This window comes from Mugil cephalus, chromosome 13 (assembly GCF_022458985.1).
Source record: "Mugil cephalus isolate CIBA_MC_2020 chromosome 13, CIBA_Mcephalus_1.1, whole genome shotgun sequence".
Classification (NCBI taxonomy): domain Eukaryota; kingdom Metazoa; phylum Chordata; class Actinopteri; order Mugiliformes; family Mugilidae; genus Mugil; species Mugil cephalus.
This window is the reverse complement of record NC_061782.1, coordinates 11,862,109-11,888,829: the sequence shown is the minus strand read 5'-3', so window position 1 is coordinate 11,888,829 and position 26,721 is coordinate 11,862,109. Positions and strand designations below refer to the sequence as shown.

At 41.5% G+C, this 26,721-nt stretch overlaps 1 protein-coding gene across 1 annotated transcript in view; it reads right to left on the bottom strand.

The window, feature by feature from the left end:
• The window catches only part of khdrbs2 (KH domain containing, RNA binding, signal transduction associated 2), a 93,142-nt gene that overhangs the window by 10,296 nt on the left and 56,125 nt on the right, over window positions 1–26,721 (bottom strand). The window contains exons 6-8 of the mRNA XM_047602140.1: window positions 21,865–22,011; window positions 12,307–12,434; window positions 9,725–9,914 (exon numbers count right to left, since the gene is read on the bottom strand). Of these exons, the coding sequence (XP_047458096.1) occupies window positions 9,725–9,914; window positions 12,307–12,434; window positions 21,865–22,011 (465 nt within the window). The remainder of the gene's footprint in view (window positions 1–9,724; window positions 9,915–12,306; window positions 12,435–21,864; window positions 22,012–26,721) is intronic.

Here is a 26,721-nt window from a genome sequence, read left to right as displayed (position 1 = left end):
CATAAGCGACAACTTACCATGTTGTAACTTTGAGCACATGAGTTCTTTTTAAAGGCAGCTTGAGTGTACCCTCCAGTGTAATCCTCCACTAACATGCAAGTACGTAAACGCACACACAAGGTTGTGCACACAAATGTGAAAGAAAGTATATCTTCGGCCTTAGCAGGAGGCTTCAGAAGAATCTTGCTTTTCGCTGCTGCGCCGCTCCTGTGCCAAGTGCATTTGAAGAAGCACTTTTGGTCTGGCATCTATTTTAAAATTGTGCTTAAGACTGATTACAGTGGTGGGAGTTGGACCTTAATTACATAAAAATATGTAGAGTATTCAGTGGCAAATTATGCTGGATGAAATTATGCCATGAATAACCTAAAATAATCTTGCAAGCCAATGAAGTTTATAATAATGTTTCCCCTCATATTGATTCCTCACAGAGAAAGTCTTTTTCTGCATTTGATTGCGTACACAGAGCGGTGGGCTGCTATCTGTGCAGTGCCCAGGGAGCACTACTCCACAGCTCCTACCAATAAAAATGAACCTGTACATAAATTTCTGAACAAGGCCTAGTTCTCAAAGTTAAACTGATCAAGCCGAACATTATGACCACCTTCCTAGTATTGTGGAGGTCTCCCACGTGCCTCCAAAACAGTTGTGACTCATCAGAGAATAGACATGGGCCTTGTGGGGTGTCCTGTGGTAACAGGATGTTGTTTGTGGGGGCCTTTGGTTCCTATGGGTTGAGGGGAGGGGCCTCTGTGGATCAGGTTTGTTCCTGTGCATCCCACAGATATTTGATCAGTTTGGGATCTAGTGAATTTGGAGGTCAGGTCAACACCTTGCGCTGTTTCTCATGTTTTTAGAGGTTTTGTGTGTGTGTCTGTGTCAGGCTGCATCCTGCTGGGGATGGCTGCTGCCATCAAGAAGTGTCATTTCTATGGGGTGGAGGTGCCTAGGTGGGTGGGTACATGTCTACCCAACATCCACATGAATGCCAGGTCCAAAAGTTTCCCAGCAGAACATTGAATTGTCACAAGATGGTCAATGGTATTTACATCTCCTGTCACCTGCTATGTGTCAATTACCCCTAGAAGTTGAGCAAAACCCAAATATCACAATGAAAAACTGTAATGGAAACACCTACATTCTGAAAAACCTCTCAAATATATCGCTAAAACATGTTCGTGCTCACATGAGGTAGTTTTTGATGTATTAATATAAAAGTGCTATGGAAACACTGTTGTCGTATTTCGTATTTTCATCACCGGCATCAATGGAGACGACGCAGAGAGTCATGTGACCAGCTCATTTGAAGTCCATCTTTGTCAAAGTGAAGAATTATGCGATATTGTGAGACGAGACTTTATATGAGAGTTACAGCTCCTTCACGAAACAATTTTAAATGGAAACACGTACAAAGCGCAATTGTAGTTCATTGAAATTTCAGAAATATCTCTTTTCTTTATGAACCGCAGCTAGTGATCATAATGAAATATATGACTCGTGTACATGTTTAAGAGGTAAAGAACGTCTCTGGTGAAGAAGAAAAGGAACGACACAGCCTTTGAATGACATCTCAAACCTATTACTAGAAGTATCAGAAGTCCAACAGGCTGCGCCGCAGAGGCTGCAAATGTCACACGTTGGAAAGCCTTCTAGTCATCACGCCATTTGACTTTAGCTTAGGGGCATGTTTCCACCCTTACAGAGAAAAAAAAATACCTCCGCACGCAACTGGATAGTTCTAAAACCAATCAGCTTAGCAGTGCTCAGATGACATGTACAAGTATGAGGCTGTTACTCTTCTGTCCGCTTAAAGCTGACCCAAATCACATGATCCTGACCAGTTTTCCCCCCACAAACAGCTTGTGGACGGGGAAAGGTCAGGCTGGCTTGCAGGCTCGGGACTTTCGTTAAATTCACAACCTGACTGTGACATTCTTGGAATGATTGGAAATTGTGACTCACTGCCTCTCTATTACAGCAAGTCAACGTGTGATGACCACCTTGAAAACTCAAGACACTGACACATGGTTGTACTGAAGTAGTGAAAACGCTCGTGGGTGAAGCTACCCAAATTAAGATTTGTTAGTCAGACTTTACATAGAGTAAAAACCCTTCACAGTTTGTAAACAGTGTGGCTTTTTTGAGGGGCGGGGCTTAGCTGGAGGCAAAATATTTCAAACACTGTAGCTTGTAAACGCTGGTTAGCATATTTCAACGTACTGTTTTGGCAAGAATGGACGAGGAAAACGCCTATTTTAGAGAATATACTAATACACAAACTCCCCGAGACGGTGAGTGTTATTTTAAAAAGCTGATTGATGGACTATATCACTGACCCCAACACTCTCACACACTGGATGGACAATTTGACCAAAGGAGGACACAGAGGGGAAGAAGTCTGGTAAGATATTACAAGAAGTAAGTGGAACCACTGTGGAGGGTAACGTAGTAAATGTAACTTCTGCTTGGACACCCCTGAAACTAACATCGCGTTAGCTTGTGGTTAGCATTAGCATGTATCAAGAATCCTCCAAAAAATTATTAACTCAATGGTTTTTAGTCACAATTTAGCTTAATCCATATCCAGGCTGAAATTGATGATGTATTAGATATTAATCTTACCTGATATCAAATGTGCGCTTCACACAGAGAGTTGTTAATGATCAACAGCCAAAGTTGTCTACAACTGGCAGTGGCTGATATGTGATAAAACTTCCAAGTTAGTGTTTTGCTTTTTCAGTTTTGGCACCCTAATATACAGCAAGATGACATTTTCCTGGTTGACAGTGTTCGCCTCAAGCTTCCCTCTGTTTTGCCTCCAGCTAACGCCGTGACGTCACTGTGACGTAGGCCATGAAGGGGTCTATATGGTTCCAACTAGCACGATTTGCGTAAGCACTTATTTTACAAAACAAGCCATGGGCATTTATGGATTTCTTACCTACATTATTTAACAGGGACAAAGAAAACCATAGAACGGAGTATCAATCAGAGCCTCCATGCTGACAGATAACATCATGAAACGTTCATCACTGTCTGACATTTTTCTCTGCCGTGTTGTGTGTCAGTTTCACACCCATTTGACAAGGTAGTACGTGTAAATAGGCCTGCCTCTAATTAATGAGGCCCGAATCCTGTAGTTTGACACTCATCTGTAAAAACAATTAACACTGGTCCTTCTAAACGAGGCTGAGGACATAAATCAAATGTTAACACAAGAGCAGAGAGTCCTCGCTCAGTGTAATTAGGACAGCGAGAACCTAAAGGCCCTTAGCACTGTGCTTCATTATCAATTGACAACCTGTATGTCCCCTGACAGTGACTGATCTTCGCGGGGAGGTGCCTGTGAATGCCTCTCCACGCGGCAGAATGGGGGAGGAAAATGAGATTTGCAGCCTTTTGTCTCAGTGAATAGATGCTGCTCTCCACTGCTTTCTACCTGTGCAAATTCAATCAGCAGGCACCTTTTGTCAGTCCGCATACATTTAAAGTTTGAATATGTTTCTGGAATTTTGATTATTAAATTTTTCACCAAACTAAATAATTATGATGAGATCAAACTTAGAAGTGTTAGAATCTCTTTGGCTTTACGAAGGCTGAAGATGAAAATAGGTGTCAGACATGCAAATGTAAGTATTTTTATTATTAGATATGCATGTAGAACGTGGCATTAGTTGTAACTGCATCTGTCTATCACTGCTCGCAAAGACACCTTCACCGATTGATAATACAAGTGAGGCTATTTTGAATTCTACCCGTGTTTTTCCTTCTATTAAACTGGAAGTGTGTGTCATACATCTGTTTTAATAAACAGGGAGAGTTCTGCATGGAAAATTTCCATAATTAATACAACAAACGTGAGCTCAGCAGTGGATCTGAACCCACTTTTATGAAGCAATTACAGCAGACGTGCGTTCCACCCTGAACGCCGGCCCCAGAAACGGCTCCGCTTTAAGGAATACACAAAACCTCACGAATCTCACGCATCTTTTATGTTCATGAAAAAGGTGAAACGGAGGAAGGAATTTTCTTCCCGTTTCAAAAGGGCAGGGTTTCAACAGTGGATAGATTAGAGTGTGTATGTGTGTGTGTATGTGTGTTTTTTTCTCTTCAAAGCCTCCCAAAGCCCCTGTGTTTAATCACATTATGGCATTTCCTGCACAGCCTCGGCATGGTTGCGGGGCTCAGGTTTAAAAAAAAAAAATAAATAAAAGAGCGTTGCGTTTCACTTTTTTTCACCAGCCATTTGTACACTTCATGGTCTGCTGCCAACGCCGTATCACTTTCAGATTCCTCTCTTCATCATCAGCACTGACATTAAAAGATAAGATTTGATCCAGATGGGATTTGATCTTTAACATTAAATTGAGGCTGTGGTCCCGGTCTATACAGAATTCCATCAGTCACATATTTAATCTCCCTCTGCTCTCCCTTTGCACTTGTCACATGAAGTAACTTATACTGATTACAGTGAAATGTCTCAGCGCTGTTCTTTCTAGGGGGATTAGTGACATCTATTCACTGGTGCACACTGTAAATGTTCCTAAATAATGGTTATTAGTGGTCATGTTAGCGCTTCAGTTGCATATATCTGCTTAAATTACATCCCTCAGTAAATTATACATGGTTTGCAAATGTCTCACCGAAGTAGACTCTCTTTTACGTGTCAGATCATAATTTACTGCTAATAAATACGTGCAGTAGAGGAAAGTTGCTATGCGATCACACGCTAGAGATTTTTGCATACCTGCAATACGTTTAATAACGAGTACAATTACTGCTAGCCTCAAAAAATACATAGGCTGAAAAATATTCTGTACTATAAGACGATAGGAGGAAAGAGATTTTGTCCGGAACAATTGTAAAACTCTGAATACATGCAGCTAAATGCGGAAATTGCAAATATCTTGTCTTAGATGTGAGACACATTTTGCCGCAGGTAAATGAAAAACAACTTCCACACTAGCTAACCCACTGTTTATATTCTCATAAACGTTGGCCTCGATGCACGTTTCATGACGTACATCAAGGCTAAAAGAAAGGATTTCACCTTTACCTTAATATGAAACAAGGTCTTATTATAAATTAGTGATGCTTGCTTGGCGTGTTTATGATTCACTAAAGGGCCCACTGGTCTATTCTAAAACGCTGCTGAAGGCAGCAGATGTTTTTTATGTTTGTTAAGAAAGTTTCTCAACGCTATGAAGCTTGGCCGCCATTATCTCAGAATAAGGAAGGTTCCAAATAACAATAATGTGAAAACTGGCTGATGAAACCAACGTTGACTTGTAAAAATACAGTATTTAAAGATGCCTCCACGGTGACGTACTGCGATCCACTCTGCTCCTGACTCGTTGCCATCCTTTAAGAGGTACAATAATGGTCACTGTCACTCTATTAGTTTTGCGACGCTGACAGCACGACAGAGTCCATTTATCACTACAGTCCCCGGAGGAACCTCTGTTATGCGATGACCTGCAGCACAAAGCAATTGTTTATGGGAACTTCACCTCAAATGGCTGAAAAACAAAAACAACAACTGTCTGTCATCCATCCGGTGAAGGAATTTACACATACCTACATGTGTATGCACGGGTTATGAATAAGCAATCCAATGCAAATTGGTGTCTGGCAGGAGATGTGGGGTGATATTAATAACTTTTTGTGTTGACTGTGCATGAAAGCGGGAGGTAAAACCTCCAAATTGCGGTGCAGCAGGAAATAAAATTGCAGCATTGAGGATTTAGTAATGTGATTGATAGAGCTGTGTTATTTTTATGTTAGGGAAGAAGAGGCCTTTATTTGTCTCATATACTGTACACTACAGCACAGAGCAATTCTGTTTCACTGCGGGGAAGATCAGAGCCGAGGTTTGTGAAGGTCCCCGTCGCCCAAAAATTTTTTTAAAAAATAAGCTGAAAGGAGGGAAGCTAGACTTATTGGGTTTCTTGAAGACGAGCCAGGTAGAAGTGAAGAAGCTACTTGAATGATTAATGAACAATTTTCATGAAACCCAACAAGACCAGTTTTGTTTGAGCTCATTCTGGATATCAGAGACCAACAAAGATCAACTATGATACAGTGTCCCCTAGCAGCTTGGAGGTGAAGGGGCTTGATTCCCCAACCTTCTCCTCGGTAAACAAACCCTCAACATTTGAGCTAACACATCGACTTGAAATGTACTGGTATATGTACTTTGTGAAGACATGTCTCCTTACTATGTTCTAGAAGAAATTTGGTGGTTGTTATTCGGGAGATTGTACTCTGACCTCAGAACAGGCCTGTTTGGTCCTTAACTCCACCTGTCAACATATTGATCTAGACAAACAGATGAATTTAAAGTGGCTGTTTGAGAATAGAACTATACATTAATCCTGTCTGTGGCTCTCCCAACCCCCCTTGTGCTTGTATGGATGTTAATGTCGGGGCATACTCCTAATGAAATGATGGATGGTGTCCTGGGCTGTCTTGTTCCAGATCTGGACCAGGGTATCACCTAGCTCCTGGCAAGTCTGAGGTGCAACATGGCAGCATTGGATGGACGAAACATAATGTCCCACAGGTGTTCTATTGGATTTACGTCAGGTGCTTGTTTGAGCCTGTCAATGGTATCAATTCCTTCATTCTCCAAGAACTGCCTGCATACTCTCACCACATGAGGCCGGGCATTGTCACGCACCAAGAGGAACCAAGGACTCACTGCACTAATGTAAGGACTGACAATGGTTCCAAAGGATTTCATCCCGATACCTAATGACATTCAGGGTATTTTGTCTAGTCTGTAGAAGTCTGTGAGTCCCTCCATGGATATACCCTCCCCAGACCAATGTCTGTGGCCTCCACCTGTAAAATCGTTCCTGTTTTGGGGGTCCGTCTCATTGTTCTCCCTTGTAGTGCACCTGTTGGTAATTTCATTAACTTAAAAGGATTAACAATCGCATCTGCTACTTAGATCAATATCCCAGTTTAATTCACTTGGTGCTACTTGAATTATAAATTAAACTAGAACAAACTTCTTGTTAGAGGCTATTTATAGCCAGGTGTTAACAAATTCTGTGGTGTAGTAAACATGGCAGCAGAATTGGCTTAAAATAAGTCATTATTAGGATATGAATGAACATGACACCCAGTGTAAAGGTGTGGTGTGGCTACACAGCCAGTACTTGTGAGAAGGATCAAACACTGAAGGTTTTAGACTCTCTCTGGGATTTATTGACTGTCAAAGATTTGCTGTATCACTAACTAGAACTGCCGCACAAAGAGCTGCCATCTGGGAGCAACAAAGGAACCAGTCAGTAAAGGATACGGCAAGGTGAGATTTGTGAGATAAAGAGAAAACATTATGTTCATAAATTATAAAGCCAACAATGATACACGATAACCACCAGCTTCTTCTTGCTTTCCTTTCAAGTTTTAAATCAATATCGCCCCCTATTAGGTCCAATTATGGATATTCTCACGGTATCTCTTGTACGAGACAAAGTGACAGTTTAACAGATTTCATCAATCAAAGGTCTCTAGAGAAATCACACGATACTCACACTGTATTTTCCTAATGGCAAATACGGGGTGTTGCAATGAAAAACACGTATACCACTGCAGATCTGTTATGTTTTCGTAGATTGTACATTGCAGGATGGCTGTAGAGAAATAACAGCAAGCAGAACAGCATCTTGTAAACTCTGCAAATGGGGGAAAAAAAAAAGAAAGAAAGAAAGAAATCAAAGCCGGGCCATTGTATAAAGAGGTCTTGCTGCAATCTGGAAACATGCTTAAAGAAAATTGTGTAATGCGGTAGGAAAAAAAAAATAGCAAAGTGAGATATGAGGGGGAATGTTCAGGACAAACTCATCTTTCCATAATCCCCTAGTCTCTGCGCTCCCACCATCCTTTTTCCAACCTCCAATTACAAAGAGAAGAAATGCCTCGCTTTTCCACTCCTCAGAAATACACAGGCTCCACATCAGAACTCAATTTGGTTTGGTAATGAGACTGCGCTTGTGCATTTCCCCATGCAGACAGCCCAATCTTCAATTGCCTGCACACATGGGGGCTTTTCTTAGCAGGAAGGCTCTGAGGAAATAGACTGGTAAAAGTGTTGCCTTTTTTCATTTGGATGAAACTTGGAGATCACCTTGTGTAGTCTTTTCAATATCACCTTGAGAAAAATCACAGATCTGAGGACAAGTGTACTTTTAACTATGGCCTTGGATACATATTAGTGCGATTAAAACGATTAAGATTAAATATCATATATTTTTAATCTATATTAATCGCCTTTCATTTTGCATGACCAAACAGACTCAAGAAAGAAGGGAATATATGTGTGTTAATTAAACACTTTCAACAAAACAACTTGAAACAACTTACTTTTTTGTCTTACTTTTTTTAAACATACTTTTTATCCACATTAATGAGGTCCAGTCACTCTTTCCGCTGCTACGAAGACAAATTAACTTTGTGAGGAGAGCTGACCACTTCTTATTTAAAATGTTGCCTGCAACTGAAAACAGTCTCTCATATGAAGCAGTGGTTCCACGAGTGGCCAGATATTTGCTGACCGGTATTGCCAGCTTGTCTTTGTCTTGGTTTGTCGCAAGCTGGATAATGCGTTAGCCAAAGTGCTAGCAGAATCACCGACTAACGCATTGTGGCGTACCGGAATAGAAGGCAGAATAAGACGACGCCTCTCATCACATGTGCTGCATCTGAAAACACAGCAGAGGCAACGGAGCTGCAGAACAACTAGCATGGACTATTAACTCTCCACACCAGCAGGAGGCAGTGGTCTGTATTCAACGTTCAAAAGGGGAAACCTGAATTGAACTTAAAGAGGTAAACGGTCGCGCCACTGGCACGTTAGAAGAGGACAAGAGTGCGTTACAATTTATTCAAAAATCTAAATCATACAATGACATAAAATGTCAAATCAAAAATTGGAGTTGTATGTTGAGTACGGCAAAGTAAGGATTTCAAACTGATACATACACAGGTCAGCCACAACATTAAAAGCACCGACAGGACAAGTAAATAACTTCCAACCATCTTGTGACAATACAGTGTTCTGCTGGGAAACGTTTGAATATGGTTTCCATGTGGATGTTACTTAGTGTACCACCCACCTACACCAGAATAGGCACCCACACCCCAATCATCAAGGAGCAATGACACTCCTTGATGTCAGCAGCCATCCCCAGCAGGATGCAGCCTGACACAGGCACACACACACACACACACAAAATCTAAGGGTGGGGTGTCCTGTGTTTTTTTTGGAAGCCTAAAATATGGATTCATTTTTCTTTTAAATCCAAACGTACACTTAAACAAATCAAATACATCTGCAAATCGATACAGCAATATAGAACACACGACACTGTCTTTTCCTTACACGAGAAAGGCCATCCGCTAACCTTTTAACTTGTTTTTTTTTTCTTTACACTGGACATTGTGCTTGTTTAAATAAAAAGAAACCGTGGGCTACCTAGATGATCCAAAATCACTAGAGCATTGCTGCGTGGCTTCAATTTCGAAGATGATTAAGTACAGATATATTGTAATAATTTCTTTCCTGACCTAATTGTTCAAACACATGTCCCAGGATGTCCTACCACTCCACGCAAATCCAGACCGAATGAAAGGGGATTAAAACAAGACTGTACATGCAGTTCAAGTAAAATTATGATCAGATATATTCCCCAGTGTGTGCAAAGAGGATTGGACTTACATAGTCCTCGTATGTTTCGTGTGTGACTGCCAACAGCGGGGGCCTGTAGCCAGCGCCCGCTGACGCCCCCCTCGCTCTCGGAGCTTGTACCTCCCTCGTCAAGACTGTCGCTGGAAGTTTGCTGTGCGCCGTTGTCGCTGTCCCCCGAGGTGCTGCTGCTGCCGCACTCCTTCCTGCACCTCTGTGACCTCTGGTGAAGCAAACAAGCAGACAAACACGACGTCAATTTTCTCTCTTGTTCCACAACATTTGTAAGTAGTGATTTTAGGTTGAAAGGGGGGGGATTAAGATTTCAGAAACCAGTTAAATCCCTCTTCTCGACGCGTATGTGCAGGCAGCCTTAGCCGGTGGTTGTCATGCAGCACGCTCAGGTGAAACACAAGATTAACATAAAGTAGATCTTGTAATGATCAGAGGGCTTTGGAGTGTCACTTTGCGTCTGCTCTGCACACACGCCTGTGGGATGCAACATGTTTATTTCAATAACATAATGGAGCGGTGCCAGGTCGTTGTGTGTACAAAATCGTGTCTGCCTGAAACTGCTGAATACTCTCAGGCTGCAGGCAAACAGGTCTTCAAAGAGAGCAAACATTTATTTGACGTGCACCGGCACAGGCGTCAAAGGCCAAAAGGACTGAAGCAGACATGAGGAGTTTAAGGCAGATTGTTTTTTTTTTTTATGAAGGTGTGACTGCCCAGCGGCTGGTCCACAGGGATCCTGCAGGGACTGCAGAGTGGATATAGCTTTGCAAAGCTGCCTATTTTCTGCTAAGTTAACATTTTAACAGCATGATGTAGGTGGGCTAGGACGCCCATTCTTCCTCTGGCACATCCCTCGCTAGGTAGCAATCCATTGTGATCCAAAAATACAGACACTCAAAGAGGGAATCACTGGCGCATATTTTTCATGGGGATTTACAATAATCGCTTATCGTCGTACCATAAGGAGAAAATCTGGGTAGGGATGTGGCGGTGGTGACTTTAAATTGAGAGTGTCCCATGTTAACCGAGGATTTAGCTCTTTTACATGTGCTGTCTGAATTAGGCCAGGCTGTCACTGTACCTGCTTACTCCTGAGGGACTGCCACGGCTCAGGTAGATTATGGACAATTTGGTCCGAAGGCGTTTCACGCCGGCTGCTGCATACACGGCTAAGCCCAGTCAAATGCTCTGTAACGTCAACTTTTTTTCTGCTACTGCCGGGATCCTCAAATCCCTCAGAGCTGCATTAATAAACAAGTAATATCGTCAAGGTGACATTAAGTGGGAAAATTGAAAGAGTGGAAAGAGAAAAAATAGTAAAACTATTAATTATAACCTTGAGGAAGAGAACTCAGTTTGCATAAAATGCTGAAATATTTCCTCGTGAAAAATTGAACCTAAAAACTCTCCACGAAGTTGGAGCTACTTTTTTATGAAAATATTTATAAGTCATAAATTCCAAACCACCCATAAAAGCTTAACATCACACTTTGTAGCGATGAACAAAAAATAAAGTCAGAGTTCTGACGAGTTTTTAATGGTAGCTGACTTAAATGAACACTCTGCAGGTTTTCACCCAGGGGATTAGTTTCTCGTCATGAAGGAGCACTTCTAAATCTGTGAAAGTCTTCATGTACACCGATCAGCCACAACACTATGACCAGAAAAGTGAATAACATTGATCATCTTGTGGCGATGCATCGTTCTTCTGGGAAGCTTTTGGACCTGGCATTCATGTGGATGTTACTTAGACATGACCAGACACCCCCATCCCATAGCAATGACACTCCTTGATGGCAGCAGCCATCCACACTAGGATACAGCCTGATGGACAAAAACTGTTTGGGAACAACTCAAAAAACATGAAGAACGGCACAAGTTGTTGACCTGGCCTCCAAATTCACCACATCCCAAACTGATCTGTGGGATGATCCACAGAAGCCCCTCCCCTCAACCCACATGACCCAAAGGCCCCCACTAAAAAACATCCTGTAGCCAGACGCCAACCCTCAGAGGACCCATGTCCATTCTCTGATGAGTCACAACTTTTTTGGAGGCACAAGGGATACCTAGACACAATATTATGAATTGTGGTCATAATGTTATGGCTGACTGGTGGATGTCTTCCTTAGCTCTGCTTCTCTACTTTAATCAGAGAAATAAGTCATCAGTAAGGCATTTCTGTGTAAAATGAATAAATCCTACACATCAAATAGTTGAAATTCAGATTTGTGGATTCGGTTGCCACCATTACAATGTCACAATAAAATTTAAGAAAGAAGCTCAGTAAAACCACTGTTCTGTTGCTCAAAGAAAAGAAGATAAAACGCCCTGTAAACATCCGCTTGATTCTAGGTCACATGCAACAGAAACGTTTTTGACTTGTAAGGGCATTTTTGAATCTGTTAATTGTTTTTTCAGAGAGATGTTTGTGCTCAACTGAGCCTGGAGGCATCACTTTTAAAGAGAAGTTATAATGGTGACGTTTCGAACCCCCTGGGCCTCCGTCAAGTGCATCAGAGGAAACAAATCCGTCAAGATAAACCAGAAGGTTTTAGCTTGAATTTGCCTCTTTTATGTGGCTGTGACGATCCTTTTACCTCGTGGATATCGTGGCCCCGAGCCGTATGCTCCGCCCCTGTGCGCTCCTCCCTCTGCTCGACTCCTCAGAGCCGTTCAGCAGGGACAGCTCTCTCAGTTGCTCTTGTCTGATCTCGTCGTTGTAGTCCTGCAGAAAAAAAAAACAGAAACACAAAGAAAAACAGAATGTCTCGTTAAAAAAAACAACAACAACAAAAAAAAACACATTTATGTTCAGACGGCAACAGATGTTCGCAACAGCAGCAAATGTCACCAAATTAAAATTATCTTGACTTGCACAGGAAGCACATGGTGTTGCTCAGCGCTGAATAGTCAATGAAAAATGTTTTCCTCGCGGTTACTGCGCCACACAAAATGCAGAGGAAAGATGAGCAATGGAAGAAAACACAATAAATATTCACCCAAAGAGCTGCAGATTCATTAGGTTCAGTTTGTGCAATTAAAAAAGGTAATGACATTTTTCGGTGTGAATTTTTGCCAACTGCTTGGTTTCTGGCTGGTGGAAAGAAAAAATAAAAGAAAGAAAAGTAAAGAAGAGATTTCCAAATTTTTTTTTTGCTCCACTTTAAAGCAACACAAAAACATTGCTCATTTTCCTGGCGTGCAGCCTGTAATTGACATTTTTCTACGACTCTGTGCGGAATATCTTGTAATTCTGAGGCATTTTTTCGACCCGTTATCAAAAACGATACAGATCATTACACGGAAGATAAAGGAGTGGACAAAACAGTATTCATTATCTTGTCAGTGCTGACAGATAAACAGGCTTACTTTGTTTTGTTTTTTTTAGGTTTTTTTTTTAGAAACACTTAAGCCACACGACGACGACGAGACTCAGGGACCCCGGGCGAAACGCTTTTGTAAAGACAACAAAGCAGTGGCGGCAGCAGCAGCAACATTTCTTTGGCTGTCAGTGTTTATTATGGGCACGCATTACCGTCTCTTTTATATATTTATGTACTTATTTTTTGGCCTGTTGTCGCAGAAAACGAAAAAGCACAAAAACTCCCGTCATGCAATGCAATCATTTAAAACAACATGTAAGTTACGATTTACTACGTGAAACCGTTTCAAGAATTTTCATCACACGTGTTACTTGTTCTATAAATCCGCACGATTTGAAAGTTTCAACAACCGTGGTGTGGGTTACGTTTTGAGAGTACATTAATCCTGTGACCACATTCCTAATATCATCTGTCTGGCTCGCTGTTGTAGTTGGGTTATTCACTGTCAACAATGGCGACAGAAACTTTCGAGGCATACAAATAAATGTTTGTATCGCTGAACCTCCTCAGTTAACATTTCCCCAGTGCACTCCACACTTATTGATCCAAATCAATCCATTCGAAAATTGTGGAGATGGAGAAGCAGCCGGAAATGCTAAAGGGGAAACACGCTACTACTATCAAGCAGACCAAACACAGGCACACACACACATCGCTGCAGTGCAAAGACTGTGGTGTTAGAGTCTGAGCTGTCAACGCAGCTACAGTGTGAAACTGATGCAGAAGCATAAACGGTGCTTAAGTAACATCCACACGAATGCTAGGTACAAAAGTTTCCCAGCAGAACATTGCAAGAAGGTCACCGTTATTTACTTCTCCTGTCAGTGGTTTTAATGGTTTGGCTGATTGGTGTAAGTCTGCATCGACTGATGATGATAATCACGTTTAGTGTGAGAATATTTCCACTCTTTCATTTGACACCGAATGCAATCGGATCTTCAGACAAAGTTTATTATTAGATTTAAATAATTTTGTGTGAACACAGAAACTCCGAGGTTCGCTCACTGCGTAAATTTGTTAAATGTAACACATTTTTTCTTCTGTAGACTCGTTACCAAACAACAGCCTTAGCAGGCAAGTTTGCAATCGTGCTCTTCTCTGTAATAGCTGGTTTACACCGTGACCCTCAGCATGAAAATGTTGCAAACGTCGCTGGTTTTCAGCTTCCTGACGTTTTTGATTTCACCCGATGAGCTTTTTTTTTTTTTTGTGGGGAAGTGAGACCTGACATTTTAAAGGATCGGTGTGGGTTTAAGCTGTCGATCTACTCTGCACAGATGCGGCAAGACGATCATGTCACTTAACTGTTTAAAGCTATTTTAGGAAGTATTTAGGTAAGCTACAGTCACATGACAGGAAACGTTAGAGACTTAGTGAGCACGGTGGCATTCATGTTATTACACACAACAGCCATATGATGAACAGATTGTAGTTTTTTTTTTTTGATTTTGACACCCACATGTCACGGAAGGAGGAGATGTACATAAAGCAGAAAAATCCTTGCACCCGTGAACGTCGGTACTCCTCTTCTAAATGAACCAATAAGGCCTAAAGCTACGATTCTGCTGGTTTGAATTAGACCGGCGAAGCTCTTAATTGGGAAGCTGGCAGCTCATGCAAAGCACAACAAATGTGCCAGAGCCTGTAGAAGTTGACTGTTGACAGAGGCGTTAACGTGAGCACACAGAGATAAACCCCCCCACACCGAGGCTTCTTGGGCCAGACTGTTTGCTCGCCGAGATTAATTCTGGCCATGCATGAACTTGTCCACACACGGTGCCCTTCACAGAGCCGAAGTTACAGACTGAAAGAGGTCAACGCGCGACGAGCGCTGATAACAATCACTCTACCTGCTACTCTCGGTCTGGTACATGTTGACTGATTTATGGTGTGTTTTGTTTGTTTCTCAGTATCCTTTGACATTTTTCTGAGAAAAAAAAAACAAAAAAAAAAACGTCTGCCTGTTTGGATCATCAATCTCAGTGGATTTAAGCTTTAATTAAAAGAGAGGCTGTCGAGCCAGATCTGCTTTAAGACCTGTGATATGATTTTACTGAGTAAACAAAAAGCTTAATATTGAACAGATTAAAAAGAAAAGAAAAAAAAACGATGAAAACAAATAAGTCTCTGCTTCTGAATAAATCATGTGGCTTTTGTTGGATTACTATTGCGGGCAAAACACTGTTGTGTTCCCAGTATGTAGGGCATTTCAGGTAGGAACTCGAGGTAGATATGAGGACTATTATTCCATATTTCTACTATATGAAAAATCTATTACCACAGGTGAAGAATGAAAAGACGGTTTATTCAAAGGCTGAGTGGATTCGTGGTACACTGCAATGTTAGTGCCCCCATTTCAATTTGCAGAGCAAACAAATGCATCTAGTGCTGGATCAGCTGATACAAAGGCCTCATAGGATCTCTATCCACCCAGAGGAGTGCACTATATATATTTATATATATACATTAAAAAAAAAAAAAAATCAGATATAATTTCCTCAGCTAAGTAGTTTTCCACATCTGAAAATTGCATGAAATAACATATTAAGTATGATATGTGATTATGATAATAATAATTAGCAGCACTAGGTCAATCCTTACCATGCTCTTCACTGGGTTCTATGGGTCAAATATATTGCAGTGTAATTGTAAGTCAGCCATATTTTGTTTGACTTAACGCGAAACCAAATTACCGCCACATATCTTGTCCGAGCATCTGTGCGCGTGTCACCCTCCGTCTGCCAAAACACTCCCGCTGCAGTTTGGCCCAAGATGAAGGCCACAGGCTCATCCAGCTGAGAGCAGGGCTGCCTCCCCATCTCCGCCGCCTCGTTCTCATTCTCTGTGCGTATTTACAGTAGCACATTGATAAGGTTCCTGTTTGCATTACTTTTACTTTTTCTTTGGTGCATAATTCTGAGCCGGCAGCACCGGTTTCTTTTCCCTTTTCCCCTCAGTTCTTTCAGCAGCTTCAGACTCATCTGTGCCCCTTTTCTGCTCGAGACTTAATGAATTAGAAAACATTTTACGTCCACTAATTACAAATGTGAAATTTTAACTGGGAGTGGCCATACATCTTGTTCACATGAGAAATATAAAATATGAAGGGAAGAAATGTCTACACACCACATGCAATGTTCTTTTTTTTGTATCAGATGAAGAAAATGTGATTTCTTTTTTTCCGTTGTGTAGCTGTGAGCTCAGCGGGAGGAAGGCTTTGCTAAATTACAGTGGTAAGACATTTACTTTCAGACATCACGGGGGTGATGCACATTAAAATGATTTTCACTTTGCTAGATGGCTGGAGCGCATTTAAGCTTTTATTCAAAGGGAGTTGAGAGAGGGGAGGAGATACGGGCTGCGAAAGTCACTCAGTTTGCATGCTCTGGCACATGCTTCGATTTTGGAGCTGCAAGCAGCAGTGTAAGCCACACCGTGTGACACCTGTGAAGGCAGCTACACATCTCCGTGGTTACATTTACAGATACATTTACCTCAGCCTGATCGCCATCATTCTGATTAGAGATCAGCTTTCAGCTTTCTAAATGGATAAAATAATCCAATAACATATATTTCTTTGCAAGCCCTAAAACATTAAACAGAATAGGACTTTTTCTTCTATCTGCCACCTGAGGAGAGTGAAATCTTCCGGAAATATAACAGAAGATTTGTTCACCCCTAGGAACACTGGATTCCTCTCACAGAAAACGAAGACCAAAATGGTTCCAGCTTCATTCATCATACGTCCATTCAAAGAGCTCGTTGTTTGGCTACCGACGTATTTTTTGTCCTTCCTGGAAACTCACCATTTCCCCTGATATTAACCACGCGTAGAGCAAACAGGCCCAGAAAGAATGCACTCATTCCACCCAGAGAAAAGCGCTCAGATCTTACTGAATTGATTATTGAAGGTCTGCAGTATACTCCTCAAATCCTTCTGATGAGATAAGTCTGGAGTGGTCAAATAAGGCTTTTCTCTTTTGTTTTACTCTGATTGGGCCATTTTTATGAATTTAACATAATACTAGGTCAATTAAGTTAAATTCATTATTTAAATAGCATGAGTTACAATACAAATGGTCTAAAGATGATTTACAAAACCCAGTCTGAAACCCCAGAGCAAGCACGAAGGAGACGGTGGCAGGGGAAAACTCCCTCTTACCAGGAGGAAACCTTGAGCAGAACCAAGCTTATATGAAGGGACGCATCTACCTGAATTTGACTCACCATACCCAGACCCTGACACCCTAGCCTGACGCGCACCTCCACAGAAATGTGACTACAACTAGAGCTTTGATTGGTCCGCTTGGTTGTAGCGTGGTTCCACCTTGGTATTTCCGGCTGCTTCTCCATCTCCGTAAGTGATTGTTTGGGGTCAATAAAGATGGAAGACATAGAGGAAAGGTTAGGATGAAAATAGGAGCGTTTGTATGATACGACTTTGGTGAAATTTTGACGAAAGTTTCAGTCGCCGTTGCTGAAAGTGAAGCAGGAAGTAGAAACAAAAATGAACCTGGGGATAAGTATAAATGGATCCCACCGACACAGGTTACATGCGTAGGTTACGGGGTCTAGTCTCACAGAGGCATAAATCTGCACGTATGGTCGGCCAGGTAGAGACATACTAGTGTCTCTGGTGTAGTCTAATGTAAATGTGGCCAGTGATTTTTTTCTGTGGCGTCACGTTGTGTTTAGCTTGGTTTCTGAATGGCACACCAGCAGAACAGTAGGAGTTGCACTCAGGGGATAAATGACCACAGTCAAGGTTGTTGCTGCAGGATCTTACATTCAATCCACATTTTCTCCTAAGTTAACTTTCCACTATTTCTTTACACAGTGAGCTACAACAAATGAATGTCTTATACAGTAGTGAATGGAATTGTCTCTCTGCAGCATTGTCAGCTCCGCCATGAGTCAAAACTGATTCAGCAGAGATATCGTATTTTTTTTTATTTTTATTATTATTCCTTCCTGTCAAGCCAGGCACCAAAATTCGACGCAATGCAAATTGACCTCTGACAGTTAAGCCAGAAACTCATGGAGTGGAGTGAAGCTCACTTGTTTGTTTTTTTGTTTTTTCTCAGACTTGTACTCAGACTCTTCACGGCTCATTTCTGCATCACATGAAGTCGGGCTCTTACAACATGACTTTTTTACACCACCACTCTTAATGCGTACTGCGGCAATAAAAAAAAAAAGGAAAGGTGCACAGCATGGTGCAATTGCCACTCTTCACCAGAGGCAGGAAACATCTGTCACTATGGATACTGACAGCTGCCTGTTGTGTTACGTTACGCGCAGTTTATTTGCAAATCCATAAGATCCCTGAGGCAGCGAGCATGTGCTATCCAACAGATGGCAATGGACTTTATTTTCTGGGTTTTTACTACAATGTGGAGATGGCAGAAGTTAAATTAAGGAAGGAAATGATCTTACCTTTTCTAATTCACTAAATATTCTGAGGTTTTGCCTCGATATAAAAAAGAAATGTTCGAATAACGAACAACAAAATGAAATTAAATGATACTACGTTTGTTCCATAATAGTGTTGCTTTCAGGAAGGATTAGCATCAACAATAATAAATCAGCATAGAGGGGTTTACTGTTCACATTCACCTGCACCAAATACATCCAATAGTGCATTCTCCTCAACAGGTAATACTTTCAGTATGTTTGTCATAAAATCTTAGTGAATCACTTACCCTGAATTGTTAGTTCTGCTGGCATGTTTTCACAAAAGATGCCACTGTCTAACCTAAGCTGTCTCTGCTTACTGAATACATGCACATATTTTAAAAGAAATGCATTGCATCCAGTCCTTGGCGTAATTAGAAAATGTGGCTGCAACTCTATGAGAATCATTTAGAGCATAATAACTCTCAAAGAAGCAAGAGCTGAGGCTCTGCTAGCAATACATTTATATACTTGGACAAGCATTATATATTACTGCAGTTTATACAAAAAAAACAGCAACACATACATATGTAAAAGTCCTTGCTGTCCTGAAAAATATAGAGAGGGCAGTTGACACTTTTATTACTCCAGCAGAGCTGGTGTGGTTCTCACATTGCAATGTGCATCAGAGCACGAATGGGATATTTTAATTAGAATTTCTGAAGAAACCGTGGTGTGAAAAAGTGTTGGCCTCCTTCCTGATTTCTTATTTTTTTGCACATTTTTCACACTTAAATGTTTCAGATCATCAAACAAATTTAATTATTAGTCAGCGATAACACAAGTAAACACAAAATGCAGTTTTTAAATTAAGGTTTTTATTATTAAGGGAAAACAAACCTATGTGACCCCGTGTGAAAAAGTGATTGTCCACTGAACCTAATAACTGGTTGGGCCACCCTTGGCAGCAACAACTGCAATCAAGCGTTTGCGATAACTTGAGTCTTTTACGGCGCTGTGGAGGAATTTTTGTCCACTTATGTTTGCAGAATTGTTGGAATTCAGCCACATTGGAGGGTTTTTGAACATGAACCTGCTTTTTAAGGTCATGCCACAGCAGCTCAATAGGATCCAGGTCAGGACTTTGACTAGGCCACTCCAAAGTCTTTTAGTTTTTCTTCAGCCATTCAGAGGTGGAGTTGCTGGTGTGTTTTGGATCATTGTCCTGCTGCAGAACCCAAGTTCTCTTCAGCTCGAGGCGACGAACAGATGGCCGGACATCACAACAAGTCTTCAAGGTCCTGAAGCAGCAAAACAGCCCCAGACCATCACACTACCACCACCAGATTTTACTGTTCGTATGATGTTGTTTTTATGTTACCGTTACTTTTACTCTAGATGTAATGGGTCAAACACCTTCCACAAAGTTCAACTTTTGTCTCATCAGTCCACAGAGCATTTTCCTGAAAGTCTTGGGGATCATCAAGATGTTTTCTGGCAGAACTGAGAGGAGCCTTCATGTTATTTTTGTTCAGCAGTGGATTGAACTTGGATCGCTGCCATGAGGCCATTGATGACCAGTCTCTTTCTTATGGTGGTTTCATGAACACTGACCTTAACTGAGGCAAGTAAGGCCTGCAGCTCTTTCGATGTTGTTGTGGGGTCTTTTGTGACCTCTTGGATGAGTCGTCGCTGAACACTTGAGGTCATTTTAGACAGCCGGCCACTACTGGGCAGGTTCACCACTGTTCCATGTTTTCACCATTTTTGGATAATGGCTTTCACTGTGGTTCTCTGGAGTCCCAAAGCTTTAGAAGTGACTTAAAAACATTTTCCAGACTGACAGATCTCAATTAGTTTCTCATTTGTTCCTGAATCTCTTTCATCTGAACATCAAACTACTGAATAATGTGGTAAAAGTTTACTTTGGCAGTTAGCTCAGTTCTCACGCCACCACCTAGCCTTCCAAGCTTCAAGCTATGCACTTGTGGCTGATACACAGAGGGTCAAACCAAGCATCCTGTGGAACAACTCGCAGCTATGGGTGCATTTTAGGAGTGACAGGGACAAAGTTCCAAAACGGCTAAACATACTTACACTTTACCTGGTGAAATACATATGATTGGCAGAGGCTCCACTGCATCATTGGAGCCCTCAAAATAAAGTTGAGGCCAAATCAACATCAATCTGCTGAACATATTCCTGCTATGCATCAATGCGGAAATTCAGTTTGTGGCTTCATATCACAGGCTTTTTCACCACTAGTCAGAACACGCTGTAACGAGACAGTTTTCTGAACAAAAACAGCAAGAAACTTCTACGGACATGCAATAGCTAGCTGCGTTAACTGCTTGCGAGCATTTGAAGCTTCTCGGACTGCGGTTTGTTGTGGTTTTAACCCATAATAGACAGATGGTTCGTCCAATCACCTGCCAAGTGCCTGCCCTTTTTCAACGAAGGACTTTACCCAAGCCAAGGACGACTTCCCAGATGGTTCCGTGCAACAAACCATCTGCTGCGTCAGGTCAAGTTAAAAAATAAAAAAATAAAAAAAAAAGGATTTTACTAAACTTGTTGTAACATAGACAGCTAATGAGTTACAGATTCATGACTTGATAGTAGCACGCAGGACGCAGTGAAGAGAAAGGCCTAAATATGGCCGTGTCAACACTGTCCCCATCCTCACTAGTCAACAGCCTGCAAACTGGTAAAACAGAGATAGATAGATTTATACTTTTACTTGACTTCCTGTGAAATATGTGGCAGTGTTTTTTGAGGCATTTCTTTCTGACAACTGACACCCAGAAACACTGGGAACAGATTAATAATCTTGTACTTTTCTACTTTTTCCTACATTTCTTGGCACACATGTTATAGTAATTTGTATTTGGTTTTGCTCAGTGCTGATGCTGCATCATCTTTTTCCTGGCCCAGTGAGCAGGCAGCCTTGTAAGAACATTGGATCCGTATAGGAAGAAACATGAACTCCATAAAGTAGACTCATGCAGCACCACACTTCTATTAGGCTTGTCACATTTGCAAACGCTTGATTAATATTTACAGCTTATGCTCAGCAAGAGTACACAACATGCACATTAATTATAGCTAAGTTCTCCGGGCTATAAGTTGCTGGAGTCTTGCAAGTTGTTCCATACTGCACTTTAATTGCTGAATACATTATTTTTCATTTGTAACTAAGGGCATGTAGTGTGGAGCAGCAGAGAAAAACTTCATGCTTAAATCTTATCTTATGCAAAGAAACCCTCGCACACTGCAAACCCAGAAACTGTTTTTGCTTTGTCTTAATAAGCCTCGCGGAGAAATTATGGCGTCAGCAGTAAATTAAGACCTAAAAATAAGGTAAAGTAGTCGACTTACTGGAACTAGGAATTTTTTAATCTCCTCCAAGGCGTGACTCATTCGGGAATAGGCCTCTCCAGGTGGCGCAAACACCTCAATTAAAACGTGTAGATCATTACTCAGGTGGGCGTACTTAGCCTCCCCACTTTTCCGTAATTCTTCTTCCTGTGGAAATAAGAGAGCAGGTGAAGGATTTTTGTCCCTAAACGATTACCATCATGTACCAATCAGCCACAACATTAAAACCACTGACAGGGGAAACTTTTGAACCTGGCATTCATGTGGATGTTACTTAGACATGTACCACCCACCTAGACCAGACCAGGCAACCCCAACCCCATGGCAATGACACTCCTTGATGTCAGCAGCCATCCCCAGCAGGATGCAGCCTGACAATAAGACCCATGTCCAATCTGTGATGAGTCACAACTGTTTTTGAGGCACAATGGAGAAGTAAACAACATTAGGTCATAATGTTATGGCTGATCGGTGCATGCCAATGTCAGCTTTTACGTCAGACAAATAATTGGACAGATTCTAATGCACCCAGCAAGAACAAAAGGTTATATACAGTTGAAAAACTGAAAGAGCTGATCAGTCACATGGTTTAAATCTTTGTTACGTCTGAGCTTGCAGGATTAGCTATGCAGATATGTGGACATCAACCAGTGAACCATGAATTTCCTGGCAATCCAAGACATTCAGATATTTCAGTCTGTACCAAACCGACACAGTGAAATTACCATTCCACGCAGCAGACCTGTTCTCTAGCAAGTGACAGTTAGAAAGCACCACTCAAGAGTGAGACACGAAAATCTTCATCATCTATTGGAAATGCAGGATGAAACCTACATAAGGATTCACGCCTTAGTTTAAAGATAAGGAGACACTTGAGCAATCACTACATTCATCACCAGGAAGACACTTGTACCCTATGCAAAAAGATTTCTGTGTGGCTTTTTCTTTATCCTCATTCACAAGGAATAACTTAACTTCTAGAGGGTAATTACCGCTCATCTGACAACTGGAGAGAGAGGGGAAAAAAACAAGAGTTATGTAGGAGGCAGTAGAGCTTAGTCATAGTTTCTTGCATCGTGTATAGAAATTGTACTCTATGAATGCTCTGCCTCTGCTAATGTCTAAAAGGACACTGACACAACCTTGATGTAAATAAAACAGGAAGGAAAATGGTGTCAGTCTGACCAATGCAAGGAAGTGGGGATGCGGTGTCCATATTTATATACAGTCTATGCTTTGCACATGCATCAAATATGGAGAAACAAATAAATATTCAAATATTCAATCACATCTCAGCTTTATCTTCTTTCCAGCATATAAACTATCTGCCTCTTTAGCTGATAAATGCCAAGGACTATGCTTTCTATGGACACGGTGCTGAGCAGGTAGAAAACAGTGGGTTGATGAGAACAGTGGGAGCGAATGAAAATGACAAACTTACAGACTTTGAAAAGCTGAGGGAAACTGCAGAGTCCACTTAAATATTCAACTAAAATCTGAAACGCCAGCTAAAAATTATGTTTCTAACAAGCTGATCCTCTTCTGTTTGTGAATAAATGCTTTAGTGTAGTGACTCTTTAGCTTAGTGTGTTCACTTCTTCATTACATGACCATGCAGTGCCCACTTCACACCGCATCATTATAAACCTTACGGACTTTCTTCAAATTGATAATTATGTTATGATTTTAAATTTAATTTCCTCGCAAATAACTTGCCTATTAATTTGATGAACAATTTGTGAAACTCATTTTAACAGCAATGTATGCACAAACACGCACAGCAGCATTACTGATGACATGAGGAACACACATAACCTGTATATTGTATATCAATACAATACAGGGAAGCAAGTGTTCTATTCGGGTGCACTGAGTAAATTACAGGAGGCACCTGAAGTAAACAAACATTTTTCATCCGAGCTACTACAGAAAAGTATTCTCATTACAACAAAACATTAATCACTTTTGGAGCCCCAACCGAGCCTTTATATTGTCTGTAAAGGCTTAAAGATCTGTTATATAGGATGAAGCCAGAGCCTGTGTTTTAAGAGGAACCAGATGAATCATAAAAATCAATTGTTCACTTGACAAATAATCAGATGTGATGTCACACATCAAGTGGTGTTGTCTTCTCCACTTGAACAGTAAAAAAAATGTAGACATGATTCTTCTGTCACCATTACCCCACTGTTATTCTGGAATAAAGGCCGACCATTTGCCCATCTTACTCTCGTACTCTCTGTGGAGTGCTTTGCTGCAAGGACACCTTGATGGTGGCTGTTAAGAGGGGTAAGAGTGCCCCTTATGTGTCTTTTTTCCCCCCTCCATCAGCCAATCTGGAGATTCAAACTTTCGTCCTTGCATCACAGGGCCGTTCTTTATCCTTCAAGAGGAGTCGGCTTGAATTAAAAGACAGCCTAGGTCGTTATAGATCACATCAAAACGTGCATGTGGGAAGATGTATGTGGCTTGTTCCTGCGAAATTTTTGAGGCTGTTTTACTCTGGGAGTGGCGCACACATGACTACACATCAGTCACCATGACAGAAGTATGCCCAGAAAATGTAATAAAGAAATTTAAGTAGCAGAATTCCGCTTAGAGGTTTTAGATGAATGAGTCAGCACCATGTCAGACGACCCCGTACCAGTGCACAAGGTGTAATATTGACCGTACGGTTTAATATGAGTGCACAAGCTGTTCTGATGTTACATTTTCAAACGTGAAATATTGGTCTACTGCCGGACTCATGCACCCTACTGAGAAACTGGATAACTTGGCCCGAAATGTGTGTTGGCAGTGTGCTTTTGCATGTAATGGGAATTTGGTTGTGTCTGTTCAACACTGCCTGGCGGAGAGCTCCCCTGAACGGCAGCCAGCCTTTCAGGCGTAACCTTCGGGTGTCAACCTCATCACAGAATCCTTCAGACTCGCTCTGACTGAACACAAAAATCAATATGACAAGCAGAGAGAAACAAGCAAAATCAGATCATTACAAAGCTATTGTCGGTAAGAGTCTAAACTTTTTAAAAACTGGTGTGTAAGACGTCATAATGGACGATTTCCTGTTCAGTGTCATAACTTTAACAATGCGTGCTTGTAAATAAACCGTTACGTTGCTGACAGTTTGACATTTCAGTGCCTCTTTACTGAATTCAACACACTGAAGACAAATTAATGTAGCACATGGGTAAACACACATGGACTGAGTGGCAGGAATCCAAATTTCTAAATGAACCCCTGCACCAGCCAAGGCTCATCCAAATATTTGATGGCTAAGAAATGTCTCAGTGACTTGAATTGCTGTCAAAATGAAGACGTTCCGTCTTAAGCTTGAATGGAAATCTGCGCGTATGGTATTAATTTGTAATTACATTGTAAAAAAAAAAAAAAAAAAATGAAGAATGAGTTCTTTTTAGTTAGCTGTCCAAACGTTAAGTCGATCAAAAATAATTATACATTTCCACAGGATTGTGGATTATTATATTTACCAAGGGATGCCTGAAAAAACTTAACCAGAATATATACTAAATATACACCGATCAGCCACAACATTAAAACCACTGACAGGAAACGAGAATAAGACTGACCATCTTGTGACGATTCAATATTCTGCTGGGGAGCCTTTGAACGTGGCATTCATTTATGTTACTTAGACACGTAGCACCACCCACAGAAATGACACTCCTTGATGGGAGCAGCCATCCTGAGCAGGATTCAGCTTGACACAGGCACACACAAAATGCTTTAGGAACAACTCAAAAAACATGTAGAACGGCACAAGGTGTTGACCTGGCCTCCAAATTCACTAGATCCCAAACTGATCAAGTATCTGTGAGATGCTCTGGAACAAGTCTGATCCACAGAGACGCCTACAGCCATAGGACCCAAAGACCCCCCCACTAACATCAGTATGTTACCAGACACGACAGGACACCCTCAGAAGGTCCATGTCCATGTCCATGACCACTTTGGACGCCAACACAATATTAGGAAGGTGGTCATAATGTTATGCCTGATCGGTGCACACTACATATACAGCTAACCCTGTAAAAAGAGTAAATGTTAGCATTAATAAATAAAGCAGATTTACATGTGAAAAAGAAAGAAAAACACCATCTGTCACTTTTTAATCGAATGAATTTGATGGATCAAAGTGGGCGTGACCGATCAAGTGGGCGTGACCGATCAAGTGGGCGTGACTGAGGAAGTGGGCGTGACTGAGGAAGTGGGCGTGACTGAGGAAGTGTGCGTCACCAACTTTCAAGGTGGGCGTGACTGAGGAAGTAGGCGTCAGCAACTTTCAAGGTGGGCGTAACCAACGTTGATTGGATGTTGTGGCATTTCACTTTCCTTGGGGGTAGGAAGTCGGGGTCTGTGTGAGAATCTTTTTTAAGATGAGTCAGCGGGGTCACGACCCCCGAGGTAGGAAGTCGGGGGGTATGTGAAAGCATTTTTATTACCTGAAACAGCGGTGCCACGACCCCCGAGGTAGGAAGTCGGGGATTATGCGAGAATCTTTTTATTAGGTGAAAAAGCGGTTCACGAACCCCGAGGTAGGAAGTCGGGGATTATGTGCAAGTATTTTGATCAGGTAAACACAGCGGTGTCAAGACCCCCGAGGTAGAAAGTTGGGGGGTATGTGAAAGTATTTTTATTACCTGAAACAGCGGTTTCAAGACCCCCCGAGGTAGAAAGTCGGGGGTATGTGAAAGTATTTTTGTTAGGTGAAACAGCGGTGTCGCGTATAATACCGCTGGTCAGTCGATGTCATACGCGCATTTCATCACGGCCTGCCGCTGAAGACATCACATCAGTCCTGCCTGAGAGTCTCCAAAGAAGCTAATTATCTTTTTTCTG